Below are 16,832 nucleotides of genomic sequence, written 5' to 3' on the forward strand. Positions count from 1 at the left end.
TGCACAACAAGCTCAATTAAAAAAACATCATCCAGGCCAAATCTGCTTTTCTGCATGGAATGTCTGGGAAAAGATTACATGGAATATGAATGGTACTTGAAATGAAGAATACTTGAGCCTTGACAGGTAATGCTTTTGTTTTACTACTGGATCTGAACCCAAGGGGGTATTACCTTCAGGGGGAGTTTAGAAATACATGAGGCTTTTGGCTGTCTCACTGACTGGAAAACTCTTTAGGCATTTAACGGGTAGAGGCCAGTGATGTTACACGCCCTGCCATCTTCCCGAACCTGAAAGAGGGCGACTAAATCATTTTCTGCTTGGAAGTCCAGGTCCCACTAGGCTCGGAAGGCTACTCTAAGTCCTAATGTAAACTGTACTTTAAAACTAAGTACACAAAGCTTTTATAGTCACTGCACCTTTATCTTTTTTCCCCTAAATTGTTCCTCTTCCTAGTCTGTGAAAAATTAAACAAACAAAAGTTAACCTAACAGAAGAAGCAAACATTAGTCATGGAGCAAACACTACCACCCATAGAGACTATTAACTAGAAGCCAACCTAACAGGAGACAGGCTTCATGAAAACATCCATTGCTGATGTAGTTCTGATGAACTGCAAGTGATAGGAAATAAAATTTTAAATGGAATGGGGGCCAGAAGGAAAAAATACCATTGACTTCAACCTGTTCCTTTGTTTTCAAAACAGAGAACTGAAATCACATCAAAGCTATTTAAAAACAGACTTCCCTGGTGACTCAGACGGTAAAGAATCTGCCAACAATGCAGGAGTCCTGGGTTTGATCCCTGGGTTGGGAAGATCCCCTAGAGAAGGGAATGGCAACCCACTCCAGTATTCTTGACTCGGTAATTCCATGAACAGAAGAGCCTGGTGGGCTTGACTGAGAGACTAACACACACATTTATAAATGAACTCACACATCTGGATAGGTGGGTGGGCATTTCACTCTCAAATCCACTTTCACGTACACTTCTTCACCAGTCAGGCCTTGAGGGTACAGAACTAAATTGATTTCAGGAGGCTCTTTGACCTAAAAGAGAAAAAGAAAATCTTTTTTTTTTTTCTCTAGAGAGCCAGTCATTAACGATTAAGATAATTATTTCAGCTCAAAAGTTCTACTTTTTAAATATTACACACAGTTTAAACTGTGCTTTGGTCACATTTTCCTAAAGCATGGTTTAAAAACAAAACTTGTGCCAGGGAGAGTACATTTTCCTTTTCAGTTTTCTAAGGAGTGACCTGAAATGTCCCACGCAGCCTTCATTTACTCAAGTAAGCGGCTGCTGCCCTAGAGACTGAGAGTGCAGGGGCAAATCTGGACAGACAGGAAGCCAACTAGCTGACACAAAACAGAGGACGTGTAAGTATTTCCAAATAGTGACCAGTGCTGTAAAGAAAGCAAAGCTGAGCCATGGAACAGAGTGGTGGAGGAGGAGAAGGTATTCAGACAGATGGGTCAGAGAAGGCCTACTGACACTTCAAATACTGAGACAACGCGTGAAATTCTTGACAAGGAGAAATCTGACAGCTCTTCTAAAACTGTGTATGCTTTCAACCAACTGTTTTCCCCCAAATAACTAAATATTCCATTATCCTTTATTTATATATGCTCTTCCCAAAAAGGATTTGAGGCAGTTTATATAATTTATAAACATAAACCTACCAACTCTGTGAGGTAGGTGTCATCTCCACTGTACAGACAAGGCGGTTCAGGCTCCAAGTTTCTTCCCCACAAACAGACAGTGGCAAGGCTGGACTTCAAATCCAACTAAGACACCCAAACCTGTGTCTCCCCATCAGCCCTCCCTTGTTAACGCCAATCCTCAGTTGTCGGATTGCTAGAGTAAGGAGTTGCAAGGAGTTGAAGCTTGCCTTTGCCTTGGAATGTCAAGGCAGCCAGGGCAAAAAGAGAAATGTGGCATTATCAGAAAAGAGAAAGCATAAAAAGTCTTCCAAGGGTGACAAAGTATTGAGGAACATTAAATTCTGACAGAACATGAACTTTACATGTGGCACTCTGAAGTATACAATCAGCTGTGTATATAAAATACATAAGCTCGGTTTTCATTTATAATAATCCTTGATTTTTTTAAAAAAGCTACTGTAAAAATTCAGTCTGTGTTGGTGGCAAAGGACAGAGAAGAAGGTGGATTTGAGATAAAGCTGACAGAGAGACTGGGCCCTGAGAGAGGAAACCAGAAGGCTAGTGTCCGGTAGATCTCTAGCTCCTTGATGCAGAGCAGGATGAGGAAAGAGGACCTCCACTGAGAGGAGACACGAGGACTGCAGGTGGCCTTGCCAGGAGCAGACCCTGGCATGAGAGGAGTGGTGCTGGGTGAGGATGAGGCCACAGCAGGTCTATGACAACTCTTTCAAGGAGGTGTGGGTTCGGGTTAAATTAAAGGGACAGAGAGTGGGGCCACAGACGGGGTGGGGGGTGAAACCAAGGGATAATTTTATTTTGTTCTGTTTAAAGATGGGAGATACTACAGAGTGTGAGGATGTTGATGGAAATATTATGGAAGAGCAGGAAGGAGACCAAATTAGGATCTGAAGTTGATGGATCCTGGGCAGAACAGAAACAGGCTAGACTGATTGGAGGAGGGGCTTTCCTTCTAGAATGACAGGAAGATGTGAGGGGGGAAAAAATAAGCAAGTAGAGGAGGCTTTCCTCTGAGGATCCTCACAGGAGCGAGAATGAAACTGAACCTGTTAGATTCCCAGTTTCCTGTTTCCTCTTCAATCAAGACACGCTGGCTGTTATCTGCTGTAAAGCAGATACAGATCATATCAGACAGAATTTAACAGGGCAAGCATTTATTTGCTAAAAGCAGCAAAAACACCAATTCTCACTTGCTAAGAAGGAAAGGACAAACTATTACCTTGACCAGTCTCCTAAATAGCCTCACTTCTGGAAAAGCTTTTCAGTACGGAAATTTTCACACAAAGCTGATAATGATAGAATGAACTCCATGTACTTACCAGCCAGTTTCAATAATGACCCATTTACGGCCAATCTTGTGTATCTATATGTGCCCTATCCCCAAGTGCCACACTGGATCGTTTTGAAGTAAATCCTATCAACCAGTCTTTGCCTGTGTTATTATTATTCTCTTCCCAACATCAATCCAATGAAGTAGAAAAAGGTATATATCTCCATTTTAGAGATGTAAAAACTAAAGAGAAAGGCTAATTAGACAGACTCAAAATTTTACCAATGCTTCCTCCACCAGGTCGAATCTTAAGAAATTTTTCATCTCATAGGCCACAAATTTTAGAGAGATACTATGTCGCCCAAGAAAATACTTTTTTGCTCCCTCTCTACTGTAGATACCACTTTAGAAAATAGAGAATATTTTAGTACCAAAAGTAGGAGAAAAGTACAAAAACAGAATAAAGTGTAGTCAATTTAGCTTATATTACTGTATCTTTACATATACATTATTCTGCCTTTCATTTTCTAATTTGGCTGAAGACCAACGAAAACTATATTTTAGAATGCAGATGGGGAAACTGCTGTAAATCCATACTGACTCACATAGCTTAAAGAGTCAAAATAAATATGAAAATAAGAATATATATTTATACACATATATACATATCTATAACTGAGTCACTTTGTTGTAAGGCAGAAATTAACACAACATTGCTAATCAACTACACTTTAATAAATTTAAAAAAAATGGAAAATGCCATACAGATAATCTTCTTAAAGTAAAATATCCAAGACCCTGCAGGCCCAAGGTAAAGAGGTGGAAGCCAAGGTGTTAAAACAGAAGCAGATTATCTAGGAGCAATAGCAGATTTTCTGTTTTGCAGCAACGACATTGCAGTAGTCATCTATAAATGAAAGGAGCAAGAGTCACCTAACTACTAATGTATAAGCAAGTTGTGTAAGTGGAAACTACGAATGCAAACCAAGGGGTGAACTTTCCTGGGCTCGGTATAGAGATAAACTTGTAACAAATAGACAACATATGCCACATGAAGGGGGTTATCTCTGCACACATATGATAACAAATTTGGTTTAGCATTCCCTTTTCTCTTTCTGTAGGAAGTGCAGCATGTATCTAAATGTAACTGACCTTCTCAGGAAACGGTACAGGAAAGCCCACAGTTCATGTCTGGAGTCACTAGAACAGAAGCCAGCTTCAGAAAAGAGAGGCCATTGGGAGACTACACATTTTGAAGATATTCTTTAAGAAGTGAAAGTAAAAGTCGCTCAGTTGTGTCTGACTCTTTGTGATCCCATGGACTATACAGTCTACAGAATTCTCCAGGCCAGAATACTAGAGTGGGTAGCCTTTCCCTTCTCCAGGGGATCATTCCCAACCCAGGTCTCCCACATTGCGGGTCGATTCTTAACCAGCTGAGCCACAAGGGAAGCCCAAGAACACTGGGGTGGGTAGCCTATCCCTTTCCAGTGGATCTTCCCGACCCAGGAATCGAACCAGGGTCATCCTGCATTGCAGGCGGATTCTTTACCAACTGAGCTATCAGGGAAGCCCATACCATTCTTTACTAAAGGGGATGCTTAAGGTGATGCTTAAGAAGGAACAATGAATCAAGGTAAAGACACCTGGCAGTAATCAGGGAAGGAGGTCTCTCTCAGTCACAAGGGGACCACCAGGCAGAACATCAGTATATAAAACAATGGCCTAAAAAAGTGGTTAGGATCCTGCAAACATTCCTGGGCTGACCCAGCCTTAGAACAAATGCAGGTCTAGTGTTCTAGTTACTTCCATCACACAGCAACACTAGCAGGACAACGGTGATAACAGTGGTGAGCCCAGATAATGCCAAAGCAATCTTAATGCCAAAGCAAACTCTGAGGAAAGAGTTCAGATACAAAGTGAAGACACTCCTGGACGCATAAAGGTTTCAGTTTTAGGAAATGCATGAGTCCAGTTATGGTGGTTTGGATGAAGGAACAGACCTGTGGATGCTGATGAACGACGTATGCGGGACAAAAATCTGACAACTTGTCTGGTTCTGAGTACCAAGTGAGACCAACCCAAAGAGCAGGACATTGAAGCTACCAGGTGACTAGCTACTTCTAAAGCTTTTGTCTTTGGCTGACAGCTTGACTGGACCAGAATGATATTTCTCTTCACGAAGCATAGACTCTGGAGTACCGTTTCCCCAATATCCACTCTCCTTTTATTTCTTTGTAAAAGAATCCTCAATTTTTTTTAGCTGAATACATTTCCCCAACTCATATGCAGCTCAGTGTAGCTACTGGATTAATTGAAAGCCAATAATATGAAAGACTCATTTGAAAAGACCCTGATGCTGGGAAAGATTGAAAGCGGGAGGAGAAGGGGATGACAGAGGATGCGATGGTTGGATGGCATCGCCGACTCAATGGACATGAGTTTGAGTAAATTCCAAGAGTTGGTGATGGACAGGGAGGCATGGCGTGCTGCAGTCCACGGGGTCATAAAGAGTCAGATACGACTGAGAGACTGAACTGAACTGAACTGAATATGAAAGAACTGTAAGATGCAATTTCCAGGAAGTGACCTTTATTAAAAGAAAGGGATGAAGCTTTTTCATCCCTTTCTCCTTCCAGCTGGCTGGAATGCAGACGTGATGACTGGAGGCCAGACAGCCATTTCAGACCATGCAGGGGGCAGTAAGGTTGGTAGAACAGTAATTCAGAAAAAGCCCACAGCTCCAGACTTTTACATATAAAAACAGACTTTGTTATTTAAAGTTTTCTGTCATATGTAGCTAAACTTAATTTTAACCAGCATAGGCTCACTGGGAAAAAAAAATGACAGTCAGGGAACAGCGCTTTCAGAGGTAAGAACAGAAAATTCACCAGGCTTTTCTCAAGCAAACTGAGAGGCTCCCCTACTTGTAAAGAGGCTCTTATGCAAAACATGTTTAGGATACCAAGCATTAGCTCATATTAGGATATTCAAGGATTCCTGAAACTGAACAGGATTTCATTAAAAAGTTCAACAACCAAGATATATTAAAGATTAAGACTGGGTAGGGCATCTTCCATGCCTTTAGAAGACAAACTGTCATTAGAATTTAATGTTGATAAAATCTTTGACTTAACCTGCACAAAGAAATAATGAATTCCTGGAAAAAAAATCTGTAGACAAAAAAATACATAGTAAAGGGTAAATAAATTGTTTTGAGAGCATGGAATGAGAGGAAAGCAATGCAGAATGTATTGCTACAAAATATACAAAATTCTACATGAGGAAAAAGATTTGTTTTGAAGATTGAAAATACAAGTGACAGGAAGCAGTCATGGAAAGAAGGCCACATTATAATAAAACATGAGTAAAACACTTTTCAATGAGAACAAGAAGTTGGATACTCATCTGAAGTATAACACTATACATGTACTCAGTTGCTCAGCTGTGTCTGACTCTTTGCAACTCCTGGTACTATAGTCCACCAGGCTCTTCTGTTGATGGAGTTTTCCAGGCAAGAATACTTGAGTGGGTTGCCATTTCCTTCTCCAGGGGTTCTTCTTGACCCAGGGATCGAACACATATCTCCTGCACTGGCAGGCAGATTCTTTACCACTGGGCCACATGGGAAGCCCTTTAATACTACAAAACAGTCAAAAAAATCCTCAAGGTATAAAATGTGAATGAGTAATACAAACTCAGTCCTAAAATATGAAAGGTAATACTCTAGACTAATTACCACCAGAGTTAAAAAAAAGACATTAGCTCTTCAAGAAATAAACCCCAAGTATATTACTACATCCACAGGACTAGCAACACTGACCTGGGGGACCCTCTTTTCAGCACAGTGCACACCACCTGGAGAAGTGCCCAGCCAGCAGAAACCCCAGTTTCTCAGTCTCAATATGCTTTTCTTGGGTACCTCCTCACACTCACCCCAAAATAAACTGGTATAAGCGTGTGTCTATTTCTGCTAAAAGTACCGTAATGAAGGATGTGCATGTACTCAGTCGTGTCTGAGTCTTGGCAACCCCATGGACTATAGCCCACCAGGCTCCTCTGTCCATGGGATTTTTAAAGCAAGAATACTGGAGTGGGTTGCCATTTCTTCCTGTAGGGGATCTTCCAGACCCAGGGATCAAACCCTCATTTTCTGGGTCTCCTGCATTGCTGGTAGATTCTTTACCTCCTGAGCCACAAGACTATTAAAAAGAATTTTATTGGCCATTCCACATAGGAGCACAACTTTTGGTTCCAAGGCATGAGGGTTAGTGACAGCCTGTGATTAAAATTCACTGGTTTACAAGATGAGCAGCAGAGTGAGGACAAGGTTTGGGAAATTAATTAAAAATACTAACACAAGAGGGAGACGGATGGACTGGGAATTTGGGGTTAGTAGATACAAACTATTACATAAACAACAAGGTCCTACTTAGAACAATGAACTATATCCAACTTCCTAGGATAAACCATAATGGAAAAGAATATTGAAAAAAGACTGTATCTATGTGTAAAACTGAGTCACTCTGGTGCACAGCAGAGACTGGCACAACATTATAAATCAACTATACTTAAAAAAAAGAAAAACTAACACAATTTTCAATTAACCACGTAAATACACTGAACCATACACTTAAAAATTAAGTTAGTACATTTATCTTATGTATTTTATTCCACAAGCATATAAAACAAGCTACACAATTCAAACCACTTTCAGGTGTTTGGTCTAGAATTGTTATCTAGACCCTGCTAGTCAAATCCCCCTTAAATTTTGATGACAAGACTTGGTTCAGCATGGCCCCATGTTTATTACTTGCTTCTGTTCTCATATCCTGTAATGTAGGAAAGAAATTAGTCTGCGTAAAAAAACCAACAAATCTAGAAATAAAGTAACATGTGAAAGCTAGATAAGCTGGGCAAGTCTTTAGTTTTAAGTCTGTAAAGATGCCAAAAACAAAATAATAATGATAGTAAAAGCTCTCAGTCACTTTCTGTAACCGACCTTATAAAAATCACCAAGCTCATTCATTCATCTTCTGTTCTCAAGCATTTGCCTATTTGTCAAATGGCCAAGCACAAAAAAACAACAAACTGCTAGATTCCTTAAAGTTCAATAACTCTGACTCCATTTTAAACAAACACTAAAATATTCAAATCTGAGTTCTCCCCAAATTAAATACAGGTAATATAAGTGGAGGTGATGAATAGATTCAAGGGACTAGATCTGGTAGACAGAATGCCTGAAGAACTACGGACAGAGGTTTGTAAAGTTGTTTAGGAGATGATGACCAAAACCATCTCCAAGATAAAGAAATGCAAGAAGCCAAAGTGGTTGTCTGAGAAGGCCTTACAAGTTGCTGAGAAAAGAAGAGAAATGAAAGGCAAAGGAGAAAGGGAAAGATACGCCCAACTGAAGCAGAGTTCCAGAGAACAGCAAGGAGAGAGAGATAAGAAAGCCTTCTTAACTGACTAATGCAAAGAAATAGAGGAAAACAATAGAATGGGAAAGACTAGAGATCTATGAGAAAATTGGAGATACCAAGGGAACATTTCACGCAAAGATAGGCACAAGAAAGGACAAAAACGGCAAGAACGTAACAGAAGCAGAAGAGATTAAGAAAAGGTGGCAAGAATACACAGAAGAACTGTACAAAAAAAGGTCTTAATGACCCAGATAACCATGATGGTGTGTTCTCTCACCTAGAGCCAGACATCCTGGAGTGTGAAGTTAAGTGGGCCTTAGGAAACATTACTAAACAAAGCTAGTGGAAGTGACAGAATTCCAGCTGAGCTATTTCAAATCCTAAAAGATGATGCTGTTAAAGTGCTGCACTCATTACACCAGGAAACTTGGGAGATTCAGCAGTGGCCACAGGACAGGAAAAGGTCAGTTTTCATTCCAATTCCAAAGAAAGGGACTGCTGAAGAATGTTCAAATTACCATACAACTGCACTCATTTCACATCCCAGCAAGATCATGCTCAAAATCCTTCAAGCTAGGCTTCAGTAGTACATGAACCGGGAACTTCTAGATGTACAAGTGGATTTGGAAACAGAAGAACCAGAGATCAAATTGTCAACATATGCTGGACACAGAAGAAGCAAGAGAATTCCAAATAAACATCTACTTCTGCTTCATTGACTATGCTAAAGCCTTTGACTGTGTGGATCACAACAAACTGTGGAATATTCTTAATGAGATGGGAATATCCCTGAGAAACCTGTCTGTAGGACAAAAAGCAATAGTTAGAACTGGACATGGAACAAAGGACTGGTTCAAAATTGGGAAAGAAGAATGTCAAGGCTTCTATATTGTTACCCTGCTTATTTAACTTATATGCAGAGTACATCATGCAAAATGCCAGGCTGGATGAAGCACAAGCTGGAATCAAGACTGCCGGCAGAGGCAGAAATACCAACAACCTCAGATATGCAGATGACACCACTTTAATGGCAGAAAGTGAAAAGGAACTACAGAGCCTCTTGATGAAGGTGAAAAAGGAGACTGAAAAATCTGGCTTAAAACTCAACATCCACAAAACCAAGATCATGCCATTTGGCCCAATGTCTTCAGGTCAAATAGATGAGGAAACTGTGAAAACAGTGTCAGATTTCATTTTTTTGGGCTCCAAAATCACTGCTGATGGTGACTGAAGCCATGAAATTAAAAGACGCTTGCTCCTTGGAAGAATAGCTATGACAAACCTAGACAGTGTATTAAAAAGCAGAGACATCATTTTGCCAACAAAGTTCCGTCTAGTCAAAACTATGGTTTTTCCAGCGGTCACGTATGGATGTGAGTGCTACATAATAAAAAAGGCTGATCACCTAAGAATTGTTGCTTTCTAACTGTGGTGCTGGAGAAGACTCTTGAGAGTCCCTTGAACTGCAAGATTAAACCAGTCAATCCTTAAGGAAATCAATCCTGAATATTCATTGAAAAGACTGATGCTGAAGCTGAAGCTCTAATACTTTGCCCACCTGATGCGAAGAACTGACTAACCGGAAAAGACCCTGATGCTGGGAAAGAATGAAGGTGGGAGGAGAAGGGGGTAACAGAGGATGAGATCGTTGGATGACATCACTGACTCAATGGACACGAGTTTGAGCAAACTCAGGGTAACAGTGAAGGACAGAGAAGCCTGGCATGCTGCAGTTCACGGAGTCACAAAGAGAGACAGGACTTAGTGACTGCACAACAATAACAACATTATTACAGTAAAAATGCCAGTGTAATTTTTTTAACCAGGCAAGTTGACTCTAAAGTTCATAATGAAAAACCAAAGTAAAATTAGTCAGGAATATTCTGTAAATCATGACTACATTAAATACTAAAGCTGATTATAAATCTACAGTAATGAAAGCAATATGGTGACAGAACCTAAATAGATTTCTGGGATACAGTGTCAAGAAATACACCCAAATACAGTTGGGAATGGAAGCGGGGTCTTCTGCATTGCAGGCAGATTCTTTACCAGCTGAGCAACTAGGGAAGCGTATATTAAGCAAACAACCAAACAAAAATTGAGAGCTGTTTACCAGGCAGTAGGCATGTAGGTGTGAACAACAGTGAGACTTTATTTTTTTAGGCTCCAAAAAATCACTGCAGATGGTGACTGCAGCCATGAAATTAAAAGATGCTTGCTCCTTGAAAGAAAAACTATGACCAAACTAGATAGCATATTAAAAATCAGAGACATTACTTTGCCAACACAGGTCCGTCTAGTCAAAGCTATGGTATTTCCAGTAGTCATATATGGATGTGAGAGCTGGACTATAAAGAAAGCTGAGTGCCGAGGAATTGCTGCTTTTGAACTGTGGTGTTGGAGAAGACTCTTGAGAGTCCCTTGAACTGCAAGGAGATCCAGCCAGTCCATCCTAAAGGAAATCAGTCCTGAATATTCATTGGAAGGACTAATGCTGAAGCTGAAACTCCAAATCTGTGGCCAACTGATGCAAAGAACCAACTCATTGGAAAAGACCCTGATGCTGGGAAAGATTGAAAGCAGGAGGAGAAGGGGACGACAGAGGATGAGATGGTTGGATGGCATCACTGATGTGATGGACATGAATTTGAGTAGGCTCCAGGAGTTGGTGATGGACAGGGAAGCCTGGCGTGTTGCAGTCCGCAGGGTCACAAAGAGTCGGACACGGCTGAGTGACTGAACTGAACTAAACTGATCCTTATGAAGCCAGTCTACTCTTATGCAATGCAAAGGTGGCATTTCACATTAGTGGAAAAGATTCATACTCAGAGGTAAGAACTTAAAAAAGTTGAAGGAAGCTTTTAAAAATGTCATGAAAGATTTAAAAGAAAGCCTTGAAGAATTCATTTTTGGTAACACTGGAGCAGGGAAAAAACAAACCACGGGGACCATGTAACAACAATAAAGAGAAAAAGATCATTTTGACTATACTGACTGTAAGTTTTTAAAAATTGCATAAATTACCTAAATATCAAAATGCATAATTGTTAGGGAAAAATATTTTCAATATAATAACCTAAAATGCTAATTTTCTTAACACATAAATTAACATATAAATGGTATGCCTCAAGATATAAATAGCTCTGACAAATGAATGAGAAAATAGACAACAGAGTATAAAAATAAACAACATCAAAAAGTTCACAGAAAAAAAACCATGGCTTACAGACAAAGGCGGTCCTAATAACGTATAACTAAAGAAGTAAACATGTTTCATCTATTTATTGGCAAAGATGAAAAAGTCGGACGTCTACAATGTTGGTGAATATGTAGGTAAAGAAGTACTTATACACTACTGGTGGGCCCAGAAACAGAAAAACGGTTTTAGGAGGGGGGTATTAGCTATCAAATTATAAATGAGCAGGCCTTTGGCTGACAGAAAAGTAGCCAAGATAATTAAGTTAACAATACTTTTATAACTTCAGAGGAAATTCTATTTTAAACTAGCAGTGAGTGTCCAAACTTTAGTATGTAAAACAATTTTTAGCATGTATTCCCAAAATGTTTCTTTATTAATAATATATATATGCTACTAAACCAAACTCTACCTTATAATACATCTCCCAAAAAGAAGTTTAAAAAACTTCAGATGTTTAAGAAATTAAAGTTTACACAGGTAAATAATCTTGAGCTGAATTTACTGGCAGCAAATTTGGCCTGAACTGACATGAGGCTATTAATAGTCTTTATACATCCCATTGAGGGTGAACACTTGAATATTCACACGTTTCACTGTGCTTAATTCTGGATGCTGCTCCAGACATTGAGGGAAAGGAAGTGAAGCTGCTCAGTCGTGTCCCACTTTTTGCAACCCCATGGACTGTAGCCTAGCCCGCTCCTCCATCCATGGAATTTTCCAGGCAAGAGTACTGGAGTGGGTTGCCATTTCCTTCTCCAGGGGATCTTCCCGACCCAAGGATCGAACCCGGTCTTCCACACTGCAGGCAGACGCTTTACCATCTGAGCCACCAGGGAAGCCATTGAGGGAGGTACCAGATAAGTACGGAATGTGCACACATGGACATGAACACAAACACTTCTGAATTCTGAAACCTATCAAGCCTCAGGGTTTGGATAAAGGATTGTGGACTTGAATAATCTTCCCCTAAAGACTGGCAAGTAAAAAGTAACTGTTGAATGATTACATTCTTTTCTTTTAACTTTTTTAAACTTTTTTTTAACTGAAGTATAGTTGATTTACAATGTTGTGTTAATTTCTGCTGTACAGCCCAGTGACCTCAGTTATACACATATATATACTCTTTATATTCTTTTTCATTATGTTTTATCCCAGGCTACTGAATATACAGGAGGTGCTATACAGGAGGAGTTTGTTGTTTATCCATTCTGTATGTAATAGTTTGCATCTACTAACCCCAAACTCCTAGTTTACCCCTTCCCCATCCCCTCCCTTTTGGCAACCACAAGTCTGTTCTTCATGTTGAATGACTACCTTCTGATTCATCCTTATGACTACCAATTAGCTGCTTGTGGGGCCTAGCAAAGTGTTAAGCATATTTGCCCATGTACCTCAGGGTACAGCTATCTGAATTCTTCTACCTGCCTATTACAGTCTTGGTTTTATTTACTACACTATCCTGTTACAAAGGCCACCAGCCATAAATTGAGATTATCGGTATCCCCACAAGCAGTTCCTTGTCCTTTTCTGTTTTCTTGCAGTCTTAGGACCATATAATTAAGCTGTGTAAACTAAATACACTGTCTCTGAATGAAGTCTTAGGAGCTTTGTATTGAGTCCCAATGTATACTTTGTGATATATATTTTAGTTACACTTCCTGGTTCTCAAGGGAACTGAGAAGTTACCAGATCACCAGAAAGTTACCTTATTATTTTAAGTATATATAAGGGGAATATTAACATTTCTACTCTTTCAGTCTTAATTCTTGAAATTAAGTACTAGGAAAGTAAGCTCCCTGAAGGATGAGGGTTTGGTTTGGTTTGTGCTGGACTGTACTCTGAACACCTGGAAGGAACACATTGGGTGAGAGGGGGAATGTTTTGCCCTGACAGCTCCCGAAGATCCTAGATCTTGAGCAAATCCTGCATGTGCTGATAAAGTGCATGTTGTAAAATGCCAAGACTCAAAGGCAGATGAAGAAAGGTACTACTTTTTAAAAAATACTATAGATAACAATAGTTTGGTAGATAATGCTTCAAGGATGAGGGAAAAAACTGTATCAGCAGCTTGAAATGTTCCTTAACTTATTTCCAGACAAAAGAAAAAGAAAGAAAGAAAAGAAGCCAAATGCCTTTGGCATTTTAGCCGAATGCCATTTTAAAAGGTTTGGACTCAGCACACTCCCTCTTCATTACAGCTAAGAAGAATATATTCCATACTCTTGAAGGAAAGGCACAGAGGAAAGTTCCTCCACACCGCACAACACAGTGAGGATGCCAGAGGAGTACAGGGTAATTACACGGCTAACAGTTCTGAAGACATACCGGAGGGTGAGACTTCTGAGTAAGGACAGCAATAAGATCTGTGCAAGAGCCCTCAAAGCGTTCCCAAAGTTGCAATGGGTCCGCATGAATGCGCTGTTGTATCAAACCCAAGGAGACAAGACAGTAAGGAGGCAGGTATGTTATGGAACGTCAGGGGGAATAAGAAGCAAGGCCAGGTAAGACCAGAGCCGATTTAGGGGAAAGGCTGTAAGAGAACTTGTCCCAGGCAGGGGTTCTGAAGACCCGCCTTGCGGCTGCGGGTGCAAGGACAAAAAGTGAGCGCGGGTGGACTGTGAGGGATGAAAGGACTCCAGAACCCGAAGTTGGGGTCTGGTGTTCGCTTCCGGCAAGGCCGCGCCAAGGGAGGCTGGGCCGCAGCACGCCAGCCCCGACCAGACATGCCAAGTTCCTACCCGTCCGCGCGCGTCCGGCCGCAGGTCCTGGAAGTCGGCGCCATAGATGGCCTCCAGGGCCTGCAGCTCGTGGTCTTGTCGTTGCGGGTAGCTCTCCGGTGGCTCGTCCCGGCCACGTCCGGGGGCCCCGCGGCCCCCGGCCATAGCAGTGCGGTGAGCCAGGAAGAACGGCCTTGCGGTAGCGGGTGGGCCCCAGGCTCCACTCCGGGGGCGGGATCGTGGGCGGGGCTTCTAGCCGGGGCGGGCCTGGGGCGAGGCTCCGAACCGGAGGCGGGGTCAGGGATGAGGTTAGGGGCTCTACGCTAGCGAGAAAGATCGGAGCAGGAGCTCCACGCCCGGAGTGGGCATGTGGGCCGGGCGCTGAGTCGGGGGCTCGGTCAGAGTTGGGGTGAGTCCCTCTGGCAGGAAGACTAATCTAGTACTGCTGTGTGCTGTGTGCTCACAGTCGTGTCCGACTCTTTGCGACCCCATGGACTGTAGTAGCCCACCAGGCTCCTCTGTCCGTGGGATTCTCCAGACAAAAATACTAGAGTGGGTTGCCATTTCCTTCTCCAAGCTAGTACTGTTAGCGTGCTAACAGCTGTGGTGTGTGAGCGAACCTGCGGGAGTTTGGCCTACATTTTCCCGGGAGAACCTGAGCGGAGGAACTTGCAGGAACAAGAGATCAGATTAATCAGAATGGAATGATAATGCCAAAGGGTATGGTTTTCACGAAATAAGTCTCTAACAGAAGTGGCTGTTGGAACTCCTTTACCCTTGCAAGGGTAAGAGACGAAACAAGAGTCAGACTTTGATGGATTTTCCAGCCGCTTTGACTCACCTTAAGCCTTCCCAGAATACGACCAGGAGTAAAAATTGTGACCAATACTCCTTCGCCCCTGTTTTATACCCTCACACTCGTCCCCTTAATCATAGATTCAACATCGTAGTGCATGTTATTAGTCCCTATCTGCCCACCCTGTACCACCATGCAGTTTCAACTGAAAAATACTGTTCTACCCAGACATCTTATGAGCAACGTTCCCAGGAAGAGAATTATATTGCTTGCCCAGTTTGCTTGATGTAAATTTAAGAGGTCTCTCTGTTGTGTCCTGTCTCCAATCATATTTTTTCAAGTTTATAAAATAACCTGTCAACCTGGACCTTGTCATTGCATTTCATCTTCAGTTGGCTACTGATGCTGCATGCTGATTTAGAATAATCATATCATATTACCTCAAGTTAGATTTAAGTGACATTTCCTTCTGTCTACCTTGCTTACCCATATGTGTGTTGTGTTAAGTCGCTTCGGTAGTGTCCGAGTCTTTGTGACCCTATAGCCCACCAGACTCCTCTGTCCATGGGAATCTCCAGGCAAGAATATTGAAGTGGGTGGCCATTTACTCCTCCAGGGAATCTTCCCTACCCAGGGATTGAACCCATGTCTTTTATGTCTCTTGCATTGGCAGGCAGGTTTTTTAACGATAGCACTATCTGGGCTTACCCCTATGTTGCTGTTGTTGTTAAGTCACTCAGTTGTGCTGACCCTTTGCGACCCCATGGACTGAAGCCCACCAGGCTCCTCTGTCGATGGATTTTCCAAGCAAGGATACTGGAGTGGGTTGCCATTTCTTTCTCCATATACTGTTTGCTAAATAATCATTATTTAATTTTCTTGTTGTCATCTATGTACTCACTAGTCTGACCAAAGGCCCCTTCAAATCTTCCCTCCCTGGGGGACCTGTTTGTTTTTCTTCCATTGATGCCTGTCTAGGTAAATAGCACCATCGCCTCCTCAACCCAACCCGAGTAAGAGTAATCCTGCACATCGAGAGAGTTACCATTTTTTTCATTCATCCACTTCACTCTATCCCAATGACACTAACTTGGTTCAGTCACCATAATCTCTTCCCTGGATGACTTCAGCAGTTGGGAAACTAGTCAGTGCTTTCATTCTTGCCCCACTTTAAGCCATTCTTCCTATTGCAGCCAAAGTACTGTTTCTAAGTAAAAAATATGGTCATATCACTCCAATCCCTAAAATCCTTCCATTTTCTCCACTTAAAAAAATTACAATACTCTAATTATGGAAATTTTCACACATACATTAAAAGCAGAGGAAATATTATCACCTGCCCATACTCATCACCCAGTTTCAACAAATTTAGATATCTTGCCAATCTTATTTAATTTCTCCCCTCGCCTCAGCCCCCAATACACACACACACACACACCTCCCTAGGAATGAATCTCAAAGAAAATTTCAGATATCATATCATTCTTTCTATAAACACTTTAGGTACATATTGCTAACAGATAAGGATATTTTATAAAAATAACATAATACTATCCTTATACCCTAAAAAATAAAAATTGTTTAGCATAATTTAATATCCAATTTATGTTTAAAATTCTCCATCTGTCTAAAATTAGAATCTGTACTGGATGCTGGACCTATAAAGATATTATCAGAACAATCAGCAAAATTTGAAGAGGGTCTTGCGGATTAGACAGCAGTGTTATATCAGTGTTAATTTC

The 16,832-nt window shown here is 41.2% G+C and overlaps 1 protein-coding gene across 4 annotated transcripts in view; it reads right to left on the reverse strand.

Moving 5' to 3' along the window:
• The window catches only part of EIF2AK4 (eukaryotic translation initiation factor 2 alpha kinase 4), a 97,177-nt gene extending 82,638 nt beyond the window's left edge, over nucleotides 1-14,539 (reverse strand). For all 4 annotated transcript variants that reach the window (XR_015134953.1, XM_086321940.1, XM_086321939.1 and 1 more), the window contains exons 1-2: nucleotides 14,316-14,539; nucleotides 937-1,049 (exon numbers count right to left, since the gene is read on the reverse strand). Coding sequence is in view for 3 of the 4 variants with exons in the window: in XM_086321940.1 (XP_086178066.1) it covers nucleotides 937-1,049; nucleotides 14,316-14,459 (257 nt within the window). In the remaining variant the exon portion in view is untranslated. The remainder of the gene's footprint in view (nucleotides 1-936; nucleotides 1,050-14,315) is intronic.
• Between the last annotated feature and the right edge of the window lie 2,293 nt (nucleotides 14,540-16,832).

Source organism: Bos grunniens, chromosome 10 (assembly GCF_055505025.1).
Source record: "Bos grunniens cultivar Pamir isolate PY7600 chromosome 10, Bosgru_T2T1.0, whole genome shotgun sequence".
NCBI classification, from domain to species: Eukaryota; Metazoa; Chordata; class Mammalia; order Artiodactyla; family Bovidae; genus Bos; species Bos grunniens.